The sequence below is a fragment of the Phoca vitulina genome, unplaced genomic scaffold, assembly GCF_004348235.1.
Source record: "Phoca vitulina isolate PV1807 unplaced genomic scaffold, GSC_HSeal_1.0 scaffold21, whole genome shotgun sequence".
In the NCBI taxonomy this organism is placed as follows: Eukaryota; Metazoa; Chordata; class Mammalia; order Carnivora; family Phocidae; genus Phoca; species Phoca vitulina.
This window is the reverse complement of record NW_022589724.1, coordinates 12,395,059-12,410,552: the sequence shown is the minus strand read 5'-3', so window position 1 is coordinate 12,410,552 and position 15,494 is coordinate 12,395,059. Positions and strand designations below refer to the sequence as shown.

Below are 15,494 nucleotides of genomic sequence, written 5' to 3'. Positions count from 1 at the left end.
TTAAACAATATATGAACATGTATGAAAAATAGATGAAAAATTTTATATCAACATACATTATTTTCATATTAGATTTAAATCATAGTAATAAATGTTATTTTTATAGTAAACTTTTTTATCACTCAGTACCTTTTTAAAAATGAATGAACCAAAGTTTTGTGATTAAGAATGGTTTTCTACTCCTTGCTTTGCTATTTTACCAACATTTAATTTTAATTTTTATATTTCCAGATACTGAAATTTGTACCGCTTTCAAAGAAAGAAGACATGTTTTCAACATTCAAATATTGTGCAATAGACTATTTATATGAGGTAGAGTATTATTGGATCACTAACTACTAAGAATTATGATATGAAAAGTACTATCTGCATTCACTACATGATTATGATAATTTTGCAGTAGTCCTTAGATTAATCCTTAGTCTAATTACTTGGAGATTTATTTAAAATTTCTTCCCACTTCCAATATACCTTAAAAATGCCACTTTTGGAAGGAAATTATTGACAATGTATTGTGAATCTGAAGCTGTCAGCAGAAAAAAATGGAAACTTGGTATATTTGGGCTGCTTTTATATGAACATTCTTGAGTGATCTTCCTGGAAAAGAATGGGGGAAAAAGCAGTCCCAGTTATCTTTATGAGGAAATAACAGTAGCAGCATGTATTGACCACTTGTATGGGCCAGATACTTTGGTCTTTTGATGGATTATATCATTTGATCCTTTGCTCTTTTGATGGATTATGCCATTTGATCATCATAACTACTTCAAGAGCTAGATTTTACAATTTTACAGGTTAGGAAACTGATGTCTAGAGAACTTAAACAGCTTATACAAAGCTAAGATTCAAGTCCACTACATTGTTAAGAAACTAATTGGACTAGTCATACAACAAATCATTGTTCTTATGATCCAAATTGATAAGTTAAATTTTGATTTTCTTTATAACCTTGACCTCATTACCAGGAAAAAAAATTACTCCAATGTAACTAAAACTGTTCATTTTATAGGAAATAAGAAAGACATTTAGACATCTTCAGGTTTTGTATTTCTTCATAATTGTGGGAGATAAATGTGTTATTATAACATATTCATGGTAGGGAATCAGAAGTCATTGTTAACCAAATATATTTATGAATATATTGGTCACTTCAAAATTAGTCTGTATTCAAACATCTTTAAACTTTTATCTGTGCCCATGGTATCTTAGTTTCTTGCTGGTGGATCACACCCCATGATATAGTACAAATATGATACTGATTGATGGCATTTCTTGCAAAAGTTGTAGAATTTTGTAAAGTTCATGGAAACAGTGTTGGGGAACCACTCAACAGGTAAAGCTATTGTCAAATGAAGACCTTGCAACATTCATTAGTTACAGATAAGAGGAAGAGAATGGTTTGAATATTAAAGGAGTCAGAGATGCCTTGGGAATATTTTGGTTAAATATTTTTTAAAAATATCTTCTTTACAATCAAAGTTGAAGTAATGACTAATATCATGCATATCATTATATAATACAGTTTGTGGGAAAATTTTGACCAAAAACCAGTTATGGTTATAAACTAATAACCAAAATTTTGTTAGCTATAAAATTTTATTTTTATAACTTTATTTCATTTTTTTTAGACAAAGTATTAATCAAGCTTTTTTTCTGTTTTGCAATGAACCTTTGGTCCTTGTTTTATATAAATTACTTTAACTCTTCTTTCTTTGTACCATTTATTCTTGAATAATTAAGACCTCTTATTTAATATCTGTAACACCTTCAGCAAACATAAAACTCTTGGGAAATAATGCAAGAAACTATCATTTGTCCAAATACATAGAATAATGAAGTTTGTGGGAAGTTGAGAGTTACTGAGGAAAAGCTTCATAGAGGAGATATTGCTTAAGATGGGCCTTGAAAGATAAATAGGATTTTTTTTTTAATAAATAGGGTTTTGATAATCTGAGAAGAATAGTGGGACATTTTTCAGAGGCACACCATAGACTATGAGGTTTAAGAAATAGTTTTATTTGTTGATTTTTTTTAAGTTAGAAACTTATTTGCTGGTTGTCACAAGTTTAATAATGCAAAGACATAGAAAACAAAATTAAGACAGCCATATTATACTGTTAAGCAAAAAAAAGCACATTGCTAAATGGCATACTGTATAAATGATGTGATCTCATTTTTGTCCAAACACATAGACACACACACACACACACACACACACACACACATTTTAGCCTAGCCTAGAAAAGGAAGTCTGTGGAAAACATGCCAAAGTATTACTTATATTACTAGGGACCTTGACTTTCTCAGTTATGTGTTCTGTGTTATTTTATATTTTATAATGAGCAAGTATTACCTTTAAATAAAAATAATATGAATTTAAAAGAATAAAAAATTTTAATATTCTGAATATTGATAGTTGCACCTGATAAATATATTAAAAGATTTTATAATCTTACTTTCTTACATAGAATATAGTTAGAAAGAAGTTTTGCAGAGATGCTTTATTGCTTCGAGTCCCTTCATGTTTATATCAAGATGGAAATTATGCAGGAGTTATTGATAATAAGTTTAGGAGGCCATGGATGAGAGGTATGTTTTATTTTTATTTCTCAAAAATCTGTTTTAAAAGTAATGTCAGAGTTTAGCACCATAAATTATTAAGAAAGCATGCTTTTCTTATTAATAAAACTGCATTGCATTTATTATTTTTTTTTAAGATTTTATTTATTTATTTGAGAGAGAATGAGATAGAGAGAGAGCATGAGAGGGGGGAGGGTCAGAGGGAGAAGCAGACTCCCCGCTGAGCAGGGAGCCCGATGTGGGACTCGATCCTGGGACTCCAGGATCATGACCTGAGCCGAAGGCAGTCGCTTAACCAACTGAGCCACCCAGGCACCCTAATAAAACTGCATTGCATTTATTCATATCAGAACTCCAAGGGGTGCCTGGGTGGTTCAGTCAGTTAAGCATCTGCCTTCGGCTCAGGTCATGATCCCGGAATACCAGGATTGAGCCCCACATTGGGCTCCTTGCTCAGCGGGGAGTCTGCTTCTTCCTCTGACCCTCCCCCCTCTCATGCTCTCTCTCTCAAATAAATAAATAAAATCTTAAAAAAAAAAGAACTCAAGGTTACAAATTAATATTTTTATGACAGAATTTAGGTGACAAAGTAGGGAATTGGGAAGCTTATACTAGATATGAATAGAACAAATAAAAGATATGTAGATGATGAAGTCTTAAAATATTCTAGCATTGTAAACATTGGTTGTATTGTAATAGGATCTTGCTCAACTGTAGGAGGGCTACTTTAAAATGTTATGATATACCGCATATAAAACTATTTTTAAATGTATATGTACAAAATACTATCTTTTGCTCTTATCATGTCATGGATTTAAGAAAGAGGTAGCTTCCATTGAGAAGTCAAGTCAGTTAACAACATTTATTTAGCATGTATTATGTACCAGGTGCTGTTATAGGTGCTAAGGACAGTTACTAATAAGACAGAAGTAGTTCCTTCCCTAGTGGGTTTTCAGACTGGTAAGAAGTATGCAGCAATAAAACCATTAAATATATAAGCTAATGTCTGGTATTAATAAATATGTAGAAAAGACACAATAGGGTAATGTGATACAAGATTTAGTAGGGAGCACTATTTCCTAAGATGCTTAGGGAAGGAAGTGGACATTTGAGTTGAGATCTGGATGATGAGAAGGCAACAACAATAAAAAGATATGGGGGAGAAGCCTTTCAAGCAAATGCAGAGTTCCTGACTCAGGAATAAACTTGATGAGTTTTAGGACCAGAAAATTAAGCCACTGTGACAGGTTAATGAAAAGGGGATATCTAAGAAGTAGGCAGCTTCTGAAAGATACAAGGCATTATAGGCCATAATATGGAGTTTATTTGCTTGTTTATATTATGGCTAATGTAACAAATCATTGGACAGTTTTTAAAAAGGGAGTGACATAATCTGATATATGCTTTAGAAAAATCATTCTGGTTGTCTGGAGTATGGAAGGGGTAGGTATTGGGAAAGAGTAGAAATGATAAATTCAATCAGAAAGCTATCATATTAGTTCAGAATCTAGATTGCTAAGTGAATCTACACTCTACATAAAAGATGATAGTGGCTTGAACTAGGCTTATATTAATGGGAGGTGTGAGGAGTGGTTGAATTGAGATTATTTTAGAGATCCAGCCAACAGTGAGAGGGTTAAAGAAAAAATAGAACAATAAAGAATGTCTTCTAGGGTTTTTGACCTGAGCAACTGGGTGGATGGCAGTGCTATTTCCCAAGATAAGGAAAGGCTCATGGGGAAGCCAATTTGTGGCTAGAGTCAAAACTCTGCTTTGGCCAGGTTAAAATGCCTATTTAGGTATCTAAATGAAGACATCAAGGAGGCAATTTATTATATAAATCTTGAGCACTGCTGGAGTTTCAAATTGGAGTAATCATATATGGATTGCACATAAACTTATGGAAGCGGATGAAGTCACTGTGAGCATGAGTATATATAGAGCAGAGAGCCTAGGACAAAGCCCTAGAACACTCCAACAGTTAAAGGCAGAACCAGGTAAGAAAACAAGTGAGATAGGGACACCCACGGGGCTCAGTCCCATTAAGTGTCTGCCTTCAGCTCAGGTAATGATCTCAGGGTCCTGGGATCAAGCCCTACACTCAACAAGGAGTCTGCTTGAGATTCCCTCCTCTCCCTTTCCTGCCCTCATGCTCACTTTCTCCCTCCCTCTAAAATAAATAGGGGCGGGGCGCCTGGGTGGCTCAGTTGGTTAAGCGACTGCCTTCGGCTCAGGTCATGATCCCAGGGTCCTGGGATCGAGCCCCTCATCGGGCTCCCTGCTCCTCAGGGAGCCTGCTTCTTCTGGAGCCTGCTTCTCCCTCTCCCTCTGCCTGCCGCTCCACCTGCCTGTGCTTTCTCTCTGTCTCTCTCTCTGTGTCAAATAAATAAATAAAATCTTTAAAAAAAAAAATAAAAAAAAAAGAATTAAAAAAAAAATAAAATAAAATAAAATAAATAGGGGCGCCTGGGTGGCTCAGTTGTTAAGCATCTGCCTTCGGCTCAGGTCATGATCCCAGGGTCCTGGGATCGAGCCCTGCATCGGGCTCCCTGCTCAGTGAGAAGCCTGCTTTGCTTCTCCTTCTCCCACTCCCCCTGCTTGTGTTCTCTCTCTCGCTGTGTCTTGCTCTCTGCCAAATAAATAAAATATTTTAAAAATAAAAATTTAAAAAAAATATTTAAAAAAAAGAACGGGAAAACCAGTTTGGTTAGGAAGGTGTACTATTATCATCTGTCAATATTGGATGCCCATTTGAAATTTATGGTCATAATCTGAAATGAGTTCATTCAGCATGACTGGATGATCTTTTTCCAATAATTTTCAGCTGTTCTAGTGTATGTACACAAGGTGGAGAGTAGGGGTTTTCCTGAGTTAGTACAAGGGAAAGAGAGGCAAAGGAATCAAGGGTCTTTGTAAGGTAGTGGTTATGGGACTGGCTATGGAAACTGAAGTGTGTAAGAAAGGAAGTAAGGACATGAGGGAGGAAAGTCTTCATTTTACAATGAATATTGTAAAAAGGGAGTGAATCTCAATCAGGTTGGAAATAAGATAAAGAATAGCTTTCATTAATCTGCTTATCTAAAAGTACAGAAGGAAATAAATAAATGTACAGAAGGAAAAATGAGTTCATTTTTTCCTATTTCTTTTTCTCTTTTTAAAAACAATAATAACATTAACAGCCAAAATTTTTTTAAAAGATTTTATTTATTTATTTGCCAGAGAGAGAGAGAGAGAGAACAAGCAAGGGGAGTGGCAGGCAGAGGGAGAAGCAGGCTCCCCGCTGAGCAAGGAGCCCAATGTGGGACTTATCCCAGGACCCTGGGATCATGACCAGAGCTAAAGACAGACGTTTAATGGACTGAGCCACCCAGGCGTCCCCATTAACAGCCAAAATTTGTTTACAATATGTAAGGCACTGTTCTAAGCAATTTATATGTCTCATCGCATTTAATCTTCACAACACTAGGAAAAGACCATTATTATTATCCCGAATTTGTAGATAAGGAATACAGATACAAAGGGGTTAAGAGGTTTACCCGAGCTCATACACTTAATAAGTAGCACTACAAGCATTAAATAAAATGTAGTCAGGGTGATTCCAGAACCTATACTCGTAACCACTAAACTTTTGTATTTTTTTCAATGACACATAGACTCAGATGTTAAGTGATTTGTTCAAGATAACAAAACTAGTAAGACATAACATTGGTGGTAGAATACAGGTCCTTTGACTTCACTCAATTGCTTCTTCTGACATTAGTATATGACATGATCTCTCTTTTAAGGAACCGGTGGTCTAATTTGAGAGACAAGCTATAGATACCTAAAATTTTTAAATATGGCTGTGTATGATCATGTGCCAGAGTGAGTGCTACTGACAATTATGGCCCTTCAAGGAGAATATATCAGAACAAGCTGAAATGGTTAATAATAAAACTTCATGAGGACTAATATGAGCTGTTGAACAGGACTATCTAGGATGGTAGTGCTGTATTAGCAAAAGATAGGTTGTAAAAATGAGGATGGTATGTTCAGGTGATATTGTTCTGACTATAGTTGAAGGGTTTTGGGGGGGTGAATTGTAATAATGAGAAAGATTACTTAAATGTTTGGAATTTGATAAAATTTTGGGAAAAATTACATTTGTGAACAAATAACATCATAATGTAAAATGTTCATGTTTGGCTTGTAGTAAGTGCAAGAGAAAATTCTAGAAGCTAATGTTTACCATTCTCCTTTCTAGTTTCAGCTGTTTCAGTGTGGGGAATGACAGATGATATTTCAGTCTTGGATCAATGGAAAGCAAGTCTCTTTGTGGAGGAGTTCCTAGAGAAGTATGTGTCCTTAACCTCAATTTCCCCTTTACATCTAAGAGAGAAACAGTAAGTTCTCCAGACCTCTGCAGAGACAAGATCCTTTCCTTTGTATCCTCAGAGATTTTATTCTTTTATCTGAAGAAAAAGCCCTAATCTGAGCCACAAAAGAGAGATTAATAGAAGTGATTTATACCCTTTTTATTTTGGCCTAATTTATCACATATTAACTGTTCTCTATGCATTTGTGTTATAAAACACACAGAGAAATAAAGCAAATATGTTATTATGCTTTTAATCAATAAGTAAACTTCTTGTAGAATGTGTCTATAGGACACTTTATATTAAAACTGGTCTTTTTTCTTATAGTATAAACGCAGATTTAAGGCTATTTTCTAACATAACTTTGTCAAAACGTTATTTATTACTAGTTCAGTCATTCATCAAATATTTATTATATACAATCCTGTATGCTGGATACAGGATACACAAATGAATAAGACACAGTCTCTACTTTCAAAGAACACAAGAAAACACAGTCTCTACTTTCAAAGAACACAAGGGAGTACAGATTTATAAATAAATAATTACAATACAATATGGGAAGTATAATGACAAAGATAGGAACACAGAGCGTACATAATACAAGGAAGAACATCTAACCCAGTCTACATTGTTAATATAGACATAAATTAGAGATTTCAGTGCAAAGGTAAATAATTTACTGTGTTGCTTCACTTTGTACAAAGAGTGCTGATCAGACCCAGGAAGGATTTAGTTATTATTCACATTTTCAGGTTTTAGTAATTTAAGTTTTCCTTAATTGTGCTGGAAAGAAACAAATAACCAATTTAAATGTGTCCAGACTCAAAATGCAAAGAAACCCAATATACCATTTCCATCATCTAGGAATTTAAAAGTCAGGTTAGGAAGATAATATATAGACATAAAAAAATTAACCATGTGAGAATTAAATGATAATATCAGATGACCATCATAAAATCTATCACAAGGCATAAGGCCAATACAAAGTGCCTATTGCATGACTAAACTGAGCACCGAGGAAGCAGGAAGGTGTAGTGAAAAGAGCTCTGCTCCATGAATTAAAAAAAAAATGTGGATTTCAAGTCGTGATTTGAAAAGTCAAGTACTACCTACTTGACAAGTCATCTTCTCTCTCTGACCCTCACTCTCTATCAGTATAATGATACTGGATCAGTGCTTCTCAAACTTTAATGTGCATGTGAATCACCTGACAATCTTATTAAAAATGGAGATCCTGAGGGCGCCTGGGTGGCTCAGTTGGTTAAGCAACTGCCTTCGGCTCAGGTCAGGATCCTGGAGTCCCAGGATCGAGTCCCGCATCGGGCTCCCCCCTCAGCGGGGAGTCTGCTTCTCCCTCTGACCCTCCCCCCTCTCATGTGCTCTCTCTCTCTCTCTCAAATAAATAAATAAAATCTTTAAAAAAAAAAAAAAATGGAGATCCTGATTCAGTTGGTCTGTGTTGGGGCCTGTGATTCTGCACTTTTTTTTTTTTTTAAGTAGGTTCCATGCCCAGCATGGAGCCCAACACAGGGCTTGAACTCATGACCCTGAGATAAAGACCTGAGCTGAGATCAAGAGTTAGATGCTTAACTGACTGAGCCAACCAGGCACCCCAGATTCTGCCCTTCTAATGTGCTCTTAGGTATGCTGATACTGCTGGCCCAAGAACCTACCTAAAGTAACAAGAAACAAGATGATCTCTAAGATCTCTTCACTTTATGAGTTAGATTGGTAAGGCTGTGCATTTATAAGCAGGAGAGATCAGCTTCACAAAGAAGTAGGAATTGAGCTTGAGCTGGACATTGAAGGAAAAACTAACTTGAGAGAAAATTTTTCAGGCAAAGGGAACAGCAAGTCTGAAGGCATAGAGCAAGAATACGCAGTAAGTCCTCAGTGAAGGCAATGATCTAGCTACTTTGACTCAAACAAGATTCACGTATGGGAGAAATGGGAGGCCCTGAAGGAATGGATGCGCGATCTTATCTGACCTTCCATTCATTTTGCAGTACCAAGATAGAGTCCATGGCAAAGAAGGTGGACCTGTGGCACCACCTAGAATCACTTTTACATTTCTCAGCCTCTCTGTAACTACATATAGCCACGAGACTAAGTTCTTCCTAATGGGATATTAAGCAAAAGAGGCTTATGCAACTTCCGGGGAATGTCCTTAAAAGGAAGCAGCATGTTTTTCTCCTCCACTTTTCTCCTTCCCAATGCTGGAATAGAGATGTAATGACTGGCTCCAGCAACCAGCTTGGACTATACTGACAAGAACTAAATGTGGAAGTGAAAGAGTGGAACAAAAAGAGCTTTAGTCTCTGACACATTGCAAGCTGCTTTACTAACCATGAACTTCTAAAGTCCACTTTTTATATGTGTTTAAGCTATTATTAATTTCAATTTTGTATCATACAGTAAGATTTAATTTTTAATAGACTTTATTTTTAGAGAAGTTTTGGTTCAAGCAAAATCGAGCAGAAAAGATAGAGATTTCCCGTGTTAAAATTTAATTTTAAATAATTCTGTTACTGCAGTTTTGTTACCTAATGGATTTTAGGAATAAACATTCTGATCATTAGCACCACTTAGAGTCCCTAAATCTTGCTTTTCCTCTCTTTCTCCCCTTTCTTTGTTCCTTGTTTCTATTTTTGTTACTTCTTAATATTGATTCTAAGGCTTCAATTCTTTTACTAACGTGTTGGTGTACTGTGTTTTAACATATGTGGGTATTTTCCGCCGTGTGTTCCTAAGAAATCTTATGTTCTGCAAAATTACACACTAAAAGTAACAGGACATACAAGAGAATTGGCTTCGGTAGTCAAAGCTACAACTTGTGACAGAGCACTAACAAAAATAATAACTATTCTAATTTTTAGAAAACCACCAGCAAAAAAACCCCAGCATAGTTTAAAAGACATATTAAGCTCCTAATAAATATATACATATTAGAGTAAATATAGCACTTATTTTAGCTTGATGGACAGAATGAAGAAGGGGTTGAGGCTATCAAATCATGGAGACAAGGGCAAAATGCAAAAACATCAGGGAGAACCATGCAATAAACTTCTAGCTTCCAGGAGAGAGCACATGAACAAGTAGAGTAAGAGGAAGAATGTATAACAATATCCCCTGTTCCTCTGTGGCTTGCTATATTCTGATGAATGCAATTGAATTCAGGGCATTGCACATATATTTATTTCCCATATACCTCATAACTATTATGTGAGGTGGATATTACTATCCCAATATTATATATGAGAAACTGAGACTCAGATTAAATAACTTGTCCACAGTCAAGAGTTGGAGCTATTCAAATATTCAAATCCTAGTCTGTCTGACTTCAAACCCTATACTCTTTGGTTTGGTTTGGTTTATATTACAGCTTTATTGAAATATGATTCATATCCATATAATTCACCCATTTAAAATGTCCAATTCAGTGGATTTTAGTATATTCACAGAGTTGTGCAGTTATCACCACAATCAATTTTAGTGCATTTTCATCAACACAAAAAGAAATCTTATTAGCATCCACTCCCCGTTTTTCCCCCTCCTCCAGACAGGCAACTACTAGTCTACTTTCTGCCTCTCTAGACTTGCTATTCTGGACATTTCATATAAATGGAATCAAAGTAAAATCATACACCAATTCCAGCATAGGGAGGGGATGTAGTTTCCCCAGACCAACAAGCAGTGCTCTGATACCAGCTGGGTATCCTACAATTCAACTCAATTCTGACACTATCTACCCAGAGATAGTGTCAGATACCACCTGTTAAGGACTCAGTCCTAGAAGACTGTCTCCCCTCTCCTGCCATTTCAGACTCCACTTGCAAGTCCAGGTAATAACCTGTGCTTCTGACCCACTGGCTATAGATTGGTGGTTCCAGCAACCTCCTCCTTGGATTTGATCTATTTGCTAGACAGACTCACAGAATTCACAGAAACATTTTATTTACGGGATTACCAGAATATTATAAAAGGATATAACTCAGGAACAGCTAGATGGAAGATATGCATAGGGCAAGGTATGGGAAAGGGGCACAGAGTTTCCATACATTGTACCTTCACACCACTTTCCCAACGTTTCCTTGTGTTCACCAACCAGAAGCTCTCTGAATCCCACCCTTTGGGTTCTTATGAAGGCTTCATTTCATACATGTGATTGACTTGATCATAGGCCATTGGCAATTGATTCAACCTCTAGCCCTTCTCCCTGGAGGTCAGAGGGATGGGGCTGAAATTCCAGCCCTCTGATCACATGGTTGTTTCTCTGGGCAACAGAGAGGTTTTTCCAAAAGTCACCTCATTAACATAACCAAATATACCTTTATCACTCTAAACACTTAGGAAATTCCAAGGGCTTTGGGATTTCCTTGCCAGGAATGGGGATGAAGACCAAATATACATTTCTTATTTAAAACACAATATGACACATACAATATGGGATCTTTTGTGACTGGCTTCTTTCATTTAGCATAATGTATTCAAGGTTCATCTGTGTTGTAGCATGTATCAGCACTTACCTTTTTTCTTAATGGCCAGATAGTAATCCATTGTGTGGACATGGCACATTTTATTTATCCATTCATTAGTTGATGGGCATTTAGGTTGTTTTCAGTTTTTAGCTAGTATGAGTAATGCTGCTATAAATATTTGTGGGAAAGTTTTTGTGCATACATATGATTTCATTTCTCTAGTAGTAGAATTACTAGATCATATGGTAACTCATTGTTTAACTGTTTGAAGAATTGCCAAATTATCTTCCAAGCAGTTGTACCATCTTGCATTTCCACCAGCAGTGTATGAAGGTTACAATTTATTTACATCCTTGTCAACATTTGTTATTATCTGTCTTTTTGATTATAGCCATCCTAATGGGTAGCTTATTTTATGTCATAGTAGTTTTGATTTGCATTTCCCTCATGGCTAATGATGTTCAGCATCTTTTTGTGTAATTATTGGCCTTTAGTTTATCTTCTTCAAGAAAATGTTTATTTAAGTCCTTTGCCTATTTAAGTCCTTTGCCCATTTTCCAGTTGGTTTATGTGTCTTTTTATAATTGAATTTTAAGAGTTTGTTATATAGTCTAGATACAAGTCCCTTATCAGACACATGATTTGCAAATATTTTCTTCTGTGGATTATCTTTCCGCTTTCTTGATAGTATCCTTTGAAGCACAATTTTTGAAAATTTTTGATGAAGTCCAATTTATCTATTTTTTTTCTTTAGTCACTTGGGCTTTTGGCATCATATCCAAGAAGGCTTTGCCTAATCCAAAGTCATGAGGATTTACTCCTCTATTTTCTTCTAAGAGTTTGCCTGGAATTTTTTTTTTTTTAAGACACAAATCAGATCATGAACTGTCTCTGTTATAACCTACTGACAGTATCCCATTGCACATAGAATAAAATCCAAAGTTCTTACCAGGTGCTATAATGCCCAACATGATCTGGTCCCTTCCTACCTATCTAACCTTACTCTGTTCCAGTCACCCTGACCTTTCTGCTTTTCTTAGATTATGCCAAACTTGTTACCCCACTTCAGGCCTTTGTATAGGTCACTCCCTACCATTATTCAGGTAGCTGTGGAATTATCAGCTCCTCACCTGGCCACTCTCTAAAACAGACCTCTTACCAACTCTCAGGCTGTTACGTGATGTCCTAATATTTTATTTTATTCAAAACAATTTTTCGCCACCTGACATTATGTTATTTGTTTGTTTGTTTGTCTATCATCCCATTAATAGGTAAGCTTCACGAGGGTAAGAACTTTGTTTTGCTCTACCACTCCATTCTCAGTGCCTAAAATGGTGTTAGCACACTATAGACACTCAATAAATATTTCTTTTAAGTTAAGGAATTAGTGAATTGGAGTGGACGAACTTACCCAGATAGAATGATGTGGAAAGAAAGCAAACACCATCCAGATTGGAATCCTGGGAAATATCAGTACCACAGGTTAGGTGGAGGAGGAGACACCAGTGAACAAAGAAGAGATAATATTGGACACGGAGGTAGGAGGAGATCCAGGAAATACTTTTCTTCATAGAACATTTATATCTAGGGAAAGAGAATTGACTGATTTTTCTCAAAACTGTAGTACCAAGGATTATTACAAAGTGCTGATCCTATTAGTAACATTTAAAACAAAAAAGATAATTGCAATATAAATGCTAAATTTAGAAGTCTGTAAAGATTCACATAGGAATCAATGGTCTTACGAGTAATATGGACCTGGGTAAGTTGAAATATTTTTTCTTGTGCCTTGTATTTTCTTAGTAAAGGAGAAACTTCAGAGATTTTTCTATGACTTGAAGATACGGCATATTCGTTTTTCTCCAATTACATTAGGGGGTTATATTATTTTGGTTCTCAGTCTGTGTAGGGAATTATTGAGGCTAAAATATTTTAGGATATCAGGGGGGAAAAGGTATATTAGAATGTGTGGTTAAATTGCCAATAATATATTTATTTGTCAGAAAATTCATTAAAAAGATCTCTTAGAAATCCAAACTCTCCCAATGTTACAGACAGTGGCAGATTACCTGGGTGAATCAGGCAACAGGCAAGGTATGCGCAAGGTCAAGGGAGCCCCCCAAGAAAAAAAAGGGCCCCAAAACAGCAGGAAGTTGTTAACACTCTAAGCTTGTAGGAGCAAGGGGACTGAACAGTAATCAACCCAGTAAGAACTACGTACGGCTAGCTGTAGGAGAGGGGCTGTCTGACAAGAGATGTAACTCTTGGTAGAAGAATGCAGCCATTTCTAAACTGTGGCCCAGGAGAGGGATTTGGGAACAATAATATCTCAACTTGTCTCTCTTCCCACCTTTGATCTGCCAATGCTTCCTGTTGGCTAAACCCAACCAGAAACCAGAGAGCAAGGGAGCTTAGTTCAGTCATAGAGATGAGCCTCTCAGGTTGAAAAACAGAATATAAAAGGTTGGCTAATGACGTGGAAAAGCAAACATTGAATATCCAATACAAGGGCAACTTGGCAATGCATGGAAAAGTGTAAAAATCTGTATACCTTTAACCTCATTGCTTCGGTTTTTAGGAAACCTATTTTGAGAAAACAGGCAAGTGCACAAAGATATTCCTTGCATTCTAATAGCAAAGGATTACAACAAATTTAAATTGCCAACAATAGGGAACTGTTTGAATATATTATGGCCTACCAATACAATGGGATCCTGTTCATCCAAAATGAAGTGAATGTACATTGACTGACGTATAATTGTACTCATGTTTTATTGTTTATCAGAAAAGGCAGGTTTCATAATACTATGTACATAAATCCACTTTTGTTAAAAAATGTCCAAAAGTAATTGAGAAAATATATAATTTTTGAATTCATTTCTTGAGTGTTGGGGCTATGGGTAACTTTGTATCTGTTGGAATTTTGTAATTTTTCTACAATGAACATTATTTGTTAATAAAGATGTTTTAAAATAGGACATACATAAAATCAGTAATTTTATAATGTCATAGAAAAACAATTACAGGAATGGTGACTCAGATTGACTGTGGGTTTGAGGAAGTTGTTCCAAGTTCAAACCCAAACTCCCAAACTGAAGTAGAAGAAGCCAGTTTATATACCCATAAGGACTACACTGAAGTCTTTACACTTGTCAGCGGTTTAGAAAAATGTCCAGCACTTCAAACACAGGACGAAGGTAAAACATTTATTGTTTCTATTATTATAAAACATTTCTTACTAACAGATTGTCTTTTTTGTGAGTGTTTTTCTGTTTTATTGGATTTTTAATTTTTCTATTTTATTAAAGGTATCCACCTGCAAAATTATAATTCTAAGCTTTGCCACATTAGGGAAATACTTTCTTTTTCATATTAATCCCCTTTTTGTGAATTTGGTTGTTTTTGGAGTTTGTGTGTGCTGGGCATCAAAAAAGCCTCAGGGATTTGATCATTGTCTGCTCACACCATATTACTGTAACCAGATCTGATGACATAGCAATCTCGTATAACATTAAAATAGTAGATCACTAAATGATGGCTGTATTTTATTTTCAAAATATGCTCAAGATTTTCAATCTCATCTTATTGATGTGAAACCATAATTCAAAGTAGAGCTGGAATAGTTGCAGTATTAGATCAGGAAATTCACCTCATTTTTACAAATTTACCATAATTAATAATTAAAGTACATTTTGGAATATTATGCAGCCATCAAAAAATGAAATCTTGCCATTTGCAACGACGTGGATGGAACTAGAGGGTATTATGCTAAGCGAAATAAGTCAATCAGAGAAAGACAATTATCATATGATCTCACTGATATGAGGAATTTGAGAAACAAGACAGAGGGTCATAGGGGAAGGGAGGGAAAAATGAAACAAGACTAAACCGGAGAGGGAGACAAACCATAAGAGATTCTTTTTTTTTTTTTAAAGATTTTATTTATTTATCTGACAGAGAGAGACACAGCAAGAGAGAGAACACAAGCAGGGGGAGTGGGAGAGGGAGAAGCAGGCTTTCCACTGAGCAGGGAGCCCGATGTGGGGCTCGATCCCAGGACCCTGGGATCATGACCTAT

General features: G+C 35.8%; 1 protein-coding gene across 1 annotated transcript in view; it reads left to right on the top strand.

Moving 5' to 3' along the window:
- The first annotated feature begins 267 nt into the window (after positions 1–267).
- Positions 268–15,494, top strand: part of SHOC1 (shortage in chiasmata 1) — an 85,585-nt gene continuing 70,358 nt past the window's right edge. The window contains exons 1-4 of the mRNA XM_032418531.1: positions 268–312; positions 2,469–2,589; positions 6,824–6,914; positions 14,429–14,613. Of these exons, the coding sequence (XP_032274422.1) occupies positions 268–312; positions 2,469–2,589; positions 6,824–6,914; positions 14,429–14,613 (442 nt within the window). The remainder of the gene's footprint in view (positions 313–2,468; positions 2,590–6,823; positions 6,915–14,428; positions 14,614–15,494) is intronic.